Source organism: Microtus ochrogaster, chromosome 7, assembly GCF_000317375.1.
Source record: "Microtus ochrogaster isolate Prairie Vole_2 chromosome 7, MicOch1.0, whole genome shotgun sequence".
Taxonomy (NCBI): Eukaryota; Metazoa; Chordata; class Mammalia; order Rodentia; family Cricetidae; genus Microtus; species Microtus ochrogaster.
In genome coordinates this window covers 48,599,647-48,608,100 of record NC_022014.1, presented here as the reverse complement: position 1 = coordinate 48,608,100, position 8,454 = coordinate 48,599,647, and the positions used below count along the sequence as shown (strand labels likewise).

Here is an 8,454-nt window from a genome sequence, read left to right as displayed (position 1 = left end):
CCTCCCTCCCTCCCTCCCTCCCTCCCTCCCTTCCTCCCTCTTTCGGTTTTTTGAACCGAACTTGTTATATAGCCCAGGAACTCATTACATAGTATAGGAACTCATTATGTAGCCCAGGCTGGCCTCCAACTCAGAGATCCTTCTGCCTCTGCCTCCCGAGTGCTGGGGTTAAAGACGTGCCCCACCACTGCCAGCTTCTTTTCCATCTCTTGGACGCTTGAGTTCCTTGTAACACTGTACATGAAGCTGCTGTGAACTTCAGTGTGTGAGTGCTTGTTCCATTCTCTGCCTTCCGGTCATTGGCTGTGAGCCCAGATTGCTGGATGGGGTTCTGTGTTCACGTTCTGAGGAGCTTCCATGTTCAGCTCTGATGTCATTACAGTCAGTGATTCAGGGGGGTCTGGTTCCCCTCTCACACTTCCTGGCTTTACAGACACGGATGTGCTGTCTTGCTGACATTTTGATTTACGTTTCTGTTGGCTTTTGTCTTTGAATCTATGGACTTTTGCTAAACTGGTCAGATGGCTTTCTGTTGGCCTTTGCTTGTGTCTGGATTTTAAGGACACCAGTTTCCTAAAACTCAGTTGCTGTAAGACCCTTGTTCTGCATGATGCTACCAACTCATGGAGGCCAGGAGGTCGGCCTGAAATAACTCTTAAAATAAGTTGCCCTCTTCAGAGCTTCTCCTTGTTACCAGCTAATGTTTTATGTGCTCTCCTCCCCACGACAGGGTTCTGGCCACACACCCCACACCTCTCAGAAGTGTTAGCTGATGTCACTGCCTGTTTTCCTAATGCCTTCTGACCCACTTTGATGGAGCTGGCTGGCTGTTTCTGTCTCATTGATTTCTTGCAAATTGGCCTGTTGGCAAATTTCCCAGGGCTGGTCAGGGACTGTTTGTTATTGCTGGGTTCTGGATCTTCCTGAAGGGGCAGACCACTTTGCTCTGTGGCCAGCAGAGTGAAACAGACACACCCCACTGTCTCTACCTGGCAGGCAATGAACATCGTGACCTCGGTGCTCCTGCTCTATGGCAGTGAGGAGGAAGCCTTCTGGCTCCTGGTGGCCCTGTGCGAGCGCATGCTGCCCGACTACTACAACACCAGGGTAGTGGGTGAGTGTCCCCAGGGTTCCCACATAGGTGTGGCTACCCCTCCCCTGGCTAGTCTGTCCCCTAAAGTTCCCACTGGTTCTTCCCTACACCTCAAAGCCATCATGCAGGTTCCCACCTTACAGACTAGAAACTGAGAAAGGTCATGCCAGAAAGAAGAGAAGCAAGCGCAGAGTCCCGGCCCTCTGCCTCCAGGCCCCAGCTCCCACCTAGACTTAATGGGGTTTCCCAGGATGGCCAGGGAGAGACTCAGAGGATAGCACACATCCAGTGGGTTCTCAAAGTCCACCTGGAGCCCAGAGCTCCGCCCAGCTTTCCCATCAGAACTAGAGGGTCCCAGTAGGCACTCACATCCAGTAAAACCTGTGTCCTTAAAACAACATAAGCTCACTGATCTATTTCAGCATACCTGTGTTTAGCTCTTGGCTGTCCTCTGTTGTTTGGTGTCTAGGGTCCCCCCAGTGGGGTCCTTTAGCTTTGCATATAGTCACATCATCAGGAGGTAGACAGAACCCCTGCTTGCTTCTGTTATTTCTAGGAGGGTAAAATCACCATTTCACGACAGTCATTCTGCTGTACCCGTCAGTTCTGTGGATTCAGCCAAGCACTGACCAGAAATGCACATAAGAAACTCCATCTATACTGAACACACCCAGATCCATCCCTTCTTCTCCTTCCCTAGACAAAACAGCGGTATAGGTGTTCGTAGTATTACACTGTAGTAGGTGTTAGGAATCATCCCGAAGTAAATTACAGCAGTCAGGAGGTTGTGTGTATATTCTGAGAAGCTACTGTGCATCCCCTGCCCTAAGCACCGGGGAATGCTGGTGTCTGAGAGAATGCTAGAAACAACTGCATGGATGCCAAGGGACCACTGCATATTGGAACAAGTACTTCCTTTCACACCGTGGTTTGGAAGCTATAGAAAGAATGATTACAAAGCTGCTCTTCTGTTTTCCACATATGCACACCCCTCTGGCCCTCACTGTAAGCAGAGTTGGCAGGGTCGAGGTTGGACAGGAACCAGGTAGTGTTCCTGTACCCCAGGCCCTGAGATTCTACAGGGGTTCTGCTCAAGCTGCTGGAGCTGTGCTCATATTCAGCCTCCTGTTCCTTCCTCAGGAGCCCTCGTAGACCAAGGCATCTTTGAAGAGCTCACGAGAGACATCCTGCCCCGGCTGTCAGAGAAGATGCAGGAGCTGGGCGTGATCTCCAGCATCTCGCTGTCCTGGTTCTTGACCCTCTTCCTCAGCGTCATGCCCTTTGAGAGTGCCGTGGTCATTGTTGACTGCTTTTTCTATGAGGGCATCAAGGTGATCTTGCAGGTGGCTCTGGCTGTGCTGGACGCCAACATGGATCAGCTCCTGGACTGCAGTGATGAGGGCGAGGCCATGACCGTGCTGGGCAGGTGACCGTGCTGGGCAGGTGACCGTGCTGGGCAGGTGACCGTGCTGGGCAGGTGACCGTGCTGGGCAGGTGACCGTGCTGGGTGCTACTCCTGTTTCCAGGGAGCTGGCCGCGGAGCTCCTCCCCTCCCTAGCCTTCAGTCAACATCCTGTGCTATGCTCCAAGTACCAGACTAGGTCAAGAGATGAGCCAGGGGCAGGAGACAACTGTCCTAGTGGACAAGGTGCTGCCAAGATGGTGAGAGCTGGGAGCAAACAGAACAGGCCAGTGGGCCTGAGTATCCTGGGCTGCAGGCTGCCACTCAGCTCTGTGGTCATGGGGAATTGACCCAGAGTGCAGATCTAGTGGTGACACCCATGCGGAGGTCGGGAGACAGTGCACATCAAGGCCTCCAACCAGAGCAAGACCCTGTCCCTGGAAAAACTGTGCACTGTATGGTTCTTCGTGGCCAGACCCTGATGACTCACGAGAGAGGGAGCACATTGTCCCCAAACTAGGTAGGCTCTGGAACCCACGGGCCACTAGAAGACAGCCTGATATCCGCGGGGTTAGTGCTTAGGCGTGAGTGGGCAGCAAGGTATCTTCTCTGCTACCCTGATGGGAGCTTCCGGCCCAATAGATGCCCCAACAGACACACCAGCACCTTCCTGCAGGATTCCCAGGCCTGAGTTCTGCCCCAGCACTTGGCTGTGGCTGATGGGGGCCTATACTGTTGTCTGTTGATCTTTGCAGATACCTGGACAATGTGGTCAACAGGCAGAGCATATCTCCACCTATCCCACACCTTCATGCTTTGCTGACCAGTGGAGATGACCCTCCTGTAGAAGTGGACATCTTTGACCTCCTGAAAGTGTCCTATGAGGTCAGCCTCTAGCAGGGTTACCCTGGCCAAGCTGTTCCCCAGGGCCTTTGGTTTGGGGTTTGTCTGGGACTTCACCCTGTGCCTTTGGTCTCACTGATTCTCCTTTGGCCTATAGAAGTTCAGCAGCCTAAGGGCTGACGACATTGAACAGATGCGATTTAAACAGAGGCTGAAGGTGATCCAGTCCTTGGAAGACACAGCCAAGAGAAGCGTGGTATGGTCACTGGCGAAGGCAGTGGTAACCTGTGGCAAGGGGCTACAGGGCCGGCCTGAGTGAAGCCCCACCCCTCCCTAAGCAGGGTGCAGGGTTCAGTTTTGCCCTATCCCTGCCCTGCCTTGGTACCTGTGTCATGGCCAGGATGCAGTGGGGGCCTGAAATCCCACAGCGTGGGTACTACTTTGTGGAGGTAGGGAGAGGCCATGGTCACTTAGTGGGAATTGTCCCTGACACTGCACGCTGAGACCACGGCCATGGTTTAAGTCCTCCCAGACTGGTTTTGCTGTAAGCTTTGCCTCTGTCTTGGACAGTGACCCTCCACTTTTCTGCCCATGCTGTACGACCCTGCTCTGAAGCTTTTGTCCTTCTCCCTGCAGGGGTGTACCGTCCCTGCCACTCCATGCTCTGTGTAACCCGTTCTTGATCTCTGTCCACGTGGAGTCGGGGACCTCTTACCTTACCTCCATATTCCCACCCCTCCCTTCAGGGTTATGGGGCATGCTCACAAGCAACAGACATGACCCATCCTGACTAACTGAAGTAAAAAAAGACCTGATTGACAAGTTATAGGACTCTTCTGGGTAGCTGGAGCTAAGTGGCTGTCTATCACCCTGCGTCCCTCAGTGGTCCTTCAGGAGAGAATGAGCCCTTCTAATGTTGACCCCAGGACAGGCGCAGGGAGTGGGAGCTGAGTGGCAGGTGGTGGCAGAGGGTGAACACAGAAGGGATCCTCTCCAGTGTGGGCCCTCCTTCATGTGCTTGGCCACTGGTGACAGACAGGACAGATCACACTCTTTGTCCATCCACTTGAGAACTCCCAGAGCAAGCATCTTGTTTGTACGGCGGCAGGAACTTGGGGCCCTCCAATACCGCCATTTCATCTTTCCTTCTAGGTCCGAGCCATACCAGGGGACATTGGCTTCTCCATTGAAGAGCTGGAGGATCTTTACATGGTGTTTAAGGTGACAGCCAATCACAAGGGCGGGTAGCGTTCCCATCTCATCTGCTAAGGACGTCCTCAGCACAGCAGCCCCTAGCCGGGAAATCCATTGTCCTCAGTCACAGTTACTGTAGACGGTGTATAGCAGAACAGCACACTCAGGTGTCGCTCCTCTGGGGCCATCCGCCGTGTGTGTTGAGACAGAGTCTCTCACTGGCCAAGAGCTCACCTGCTAGGCTGGCTGGCCAGTGAACCCCAGGGCTCCTCCTGCTCCTCACAGCAAGTGCACGCTACTCCAAGTGCACACTACCACATGCAGCTTTGGTTTGGGTTTGTTTTCTTTGTTTTCAAAACAGGGTTTCTCTGTCTACCCCTGGCTGTCCTGGAACTCTGTAGACCAGGCTGGCTTCAAACTCAGAAATATGCCTGCCTAGGCCGGGCGATGGTGGCGCACGCCTTTAATCCCAGCACTCGGGAGGCAGAGGCAGGCGGATCTCTGTGAGTTCGAGACCAGCCTGGTCTACAGAGCTAGTTCCAGGACAGGCTCCAAAGCCACAGAGAAACCCTGTCTTGAAAAACCAAAAAAAAAAAAAAAAAAAAGAAATATGCCTGCCTTTGCTTCCTGCATGCTGGGATTAGTGGTGTTATTACATTGAATTATTTATTATGTGTATGTATGTGTATGGCACATGCCTAGAGGTCAGAAGACAGCTTGTGAGAGTGGGTGTGTTCCAGGGATCAAATTCAAGACATTCTGTTTGGCGGCAAGCACCTTGAGCCACACACCCAGCATTTTTGTGCTGGTTCTAGGGACCAAAGTTAGGTTCTCATGTCTGTATAGCTAGCAGGTTAGTAACTGAGCTCCAATAGAGCACTCTTCAATAGCAAAAACATTCAAACCAACTCACATAGAAGACAGAATGCATCCACCATTTAACTGAAAAGTTACGCAGCTTCAGGCATAGCAGGGTCAAGGTGCTGAGGCCGCTGTGCCTCTGCTCCGTCTCTCATAATATCTGGTTGCTTTTCCTGTAGAGTGGCAGACAGGACTGTTCTGAGCAGCTCTGGGGTCACGCCTTCAGTGACTCCAGTGGAAACAGAATCTTATTTTCGAGTAGTTTTAACAAGAAACACGGTCAGTCCTTAGGATGATTCAGCCTAGGTGCTGTGGCTAAGGGATAGTTTGGGCTGCCAGGCCAGTGCTAGTGGGTGATTACAAACAAGCAGGTTTGTAATCCCCGCCCTCAGATGAGTCAGTTGAGTTTCTGCACCCAAAACTCAGGTTCACTACAAAGAGTGGGAAGGACACTGGGGGAAAGGCGAGGGCAGAAGTTCACACCGCCCTCTGGTTGTTTTGGGTTTTGGTTTTTGTAATTGTTGGTTGTTTGGTTGGTGACTAAGTAGTTAAGTGTTTTATTGAGCTGGGTTTTCTCTGTGTTGCCCAGGCTTACTTCAAACTGAACTTGGAGGTCAAGTGATCCTCCTGCCTCAGTTTCCTGAGTGCTGAGACTATGGGTATATATTGCCAGTTCCTGTGGTCCTTTCCAGCTCTGTGGGGTTCAGTTCCCAAGGTGGCCTACACTGTCAGAACAGTGGACTCCGTGTGCCCTGTCTAGCTCTTCTGCTGTGTACTAACGTGAAGGGGTCCTGTGAGCTGAGTGTCTGCCCAGTTTGCATCAATTCTAAAGCTGCAGATGTGGACAGATCAGGAGGGGCACCCTGGTGACCCTGAGAGCCAGGGCCCCAAAGGCCATCTCACCAGACGGTATCCCCTGCAGGCCAAGCATCTAGCAAGCCAGTATTGGGGTGGTAGCCGCTCAGCCGCCATCCACCGGGACCCCAGCCTGCCCTACCTGGAGCAGTACCGGATCGATGCCAGCCAGTTTCGGGAGCTCTTTGCCAGCCTGACACCCTGGGCCTGTGGCTCTCACACGCCTGTGCTAGCAGGTCGCATGTTCCGCCTCCTGGACCAAAACAAGGACTCACTGATCAACTTCAAGGAGTTTGTGACAGGGATGAGTGAGTGTCTCACCCATCTTTCAGATACCAGCCAGTGTGTCTGTCCCTCCTTTGGCCAGCAGAGGGCAGCCTTGAGCCCTTGCCTTAAAGCTCAGCAGTTTCTTCTACTGTCCCTCTCCATCAGTTTGGGGCTATGGCCCCAAAGAAGGCTAAGCTTTTCCATAGGGTCCAAGGGAAGCAGGAAGCCCAGGGCTCGCTTGAGCCCTCCTAGAGACCTGGCTAGGGAGGACCCAGGCTGTCCCAGACTGTGGAGTCTCCACTAAAACCCACAGGAAGGGTATGGGGACACAGCCTGACAAGTGTCCCTGGAGCCTTCTTGCCAAACATGCCCCCCTCCCTGGCCTTAATCTACAGGTGGAATGTACCATGGAGACCTCACAGAGAAGCTCAAAGCACTGTACAAGCTGCACCTGCCCCCAGGTGAGTGCCTTCAGCTTCCTGCTGTGAGCCTCTCTGGGCCCCTTTTCTGTCCACTGAACTACCAACAAACCTCTGGAATGGGTGTAGCCAGGAGCATGAGCTAGGTGTAAGGGAGGTGCTGGGACCCAGCATGAGTAAGGGTCTGGGACTGAGGTCCGCCATGGCTGGTGGTCTGAGCAGAGGCCGAGAATGGGGAAAGGGCATGCGGGAAGATTCCAGGAGGGCTCCTGGAAATAGCACTCAATCCATCAGGCAGGGCAACATGACCCAGAGTCCACACAGAAGGCTGTGATGGAGGTGCCAGTGTAACTGGGCCCTAAGCTCTTTGTTCTTCGAGTAACTGTTACCCAAAGGTTCCTGTTTATCCCCAGACAGCCTGGGATACTGCCAAGGCTACCTGCAGATCCTGTCACGAGGCCTCATGACAAGGGCCCACTTCTGGCATCTCAGTGGTGCTGGGGCTGTCCTTAGGATGGAATGTGTTCTGTGGGTGTCTGGTCTGAGCTAAGTTGGGGGGAGGGGGCTCACAGAAGCTGACCAGCACATGGTCCCAGCAACCTTTATGTGTGGCCAGAGTGACCATGGGGAGAGCAACTAGGAAGGAGCTTTCCCTGGGCAGGAACCAGATCCAAAAGATGAAACGATGGCCCAGGGTACCCTGCTGCCGCTGGTGGAAGCACCCCAGGTTGCCAGTTCTCTTGTCTAGGAGCCCCCCTAAGCAGTTCACACACAGTATCTCCTTCAGAATTGGCCTGTGTGAGTGTCAGATGGCAGGGCTTCACTCACCACTTGCGCCGCACACCCCAGCCTCTCACTGTGCACGCTGGGGCCCAGTTCTCCCACGAGGCTAGCTCACAGCTGGTCAGAAAGACCTAGGCAGCATCAGAGAACTGGGGCCGCCCCCACCACCTGAGCTACCTTAGCCTGCTTCATCCGGGTACTGGGATGTTCGAGCCCTCCTAGAGACCCTTCTGTGCTTTGTCCTGTTAATCCTTCCCTGCCCAACCCCGGCCCCTCCATACCACAGGAATGGTAAGGTTACATGTACAGACAGCCTTGGGAATCTGCAACCTTAGGTTCCCATCAGTCAATACCAACAAACGCAGTATAAAGTAAAATGCCCCAGTGAGATCTGCTGAGTCAGGTCATCCTGTGGGGGGGGGGGGGGGCTGCTGGGTGTACGGATTATAGTCATACCCAGCACATGTACCGCATTGCCAAACATAGTATCAGTGCTGGGGACGCAGCTCAACTCTAGCACAAGAGCTTAACATATGGGATAACCTCGGATTCAATCCCCAGCACCGCCCCCCCCAAAAAAAACCCACATTGTCAAAATCAAACTAGTAAGCCAAGCACATCTGTGATCCCAGATCAGCAGGCTGCCACAGGAGGGTTGAGAATTAAGAGGCCTGGCCAGGCGATGGTGGCGCATGCCTTTAATCCCAGCACTCGGGAGGCAGAGGCAGGCGGATCTC

General features: G+C 53.4%; 1 protein-coding gene across 2 annotated transcripts in view; it reads left to right on the top strand.

Moving 5' to 3' along the window:
• The window catches only part of Tbc1d9b (TBC1 domain family member 9B), a 42,554-nt gene that overhangs the window by 25,277 nt on the left and 8,823 nt on the right, over positions 1-8,454 (top strand). For both annotated transcript variants that reach the window (XM_005350158.3, XM_005350160.3), the window contains exons 11-17: positions 997-1,114; positions 2,234-2,519; positions 3,251-3,380; positions 3,496-3,594; positions 4,491-4,559; positions 6,316-6,556; positions 6,911-6,976. In XM_005350158.3, coding sequence (XP_005350215.1) covers positions 997-1,114; positions 2,234-2,519; positions 3,251-3,380; positions 3,496-3,594; positions 4,491-4,559; positions 6,316-6,556; positions 6,911-6,976 — 1,009 coding nt within the window. The remainder of the gene's footprint in view (positions 1-996; positions 1,115-2,233; positions 2,520-3,250; positions 3,381-3,495; positions 3,595-4,490; positions 4,560-6,315; positions 6,557-6,910; positions 6,977-8,454) is intronic.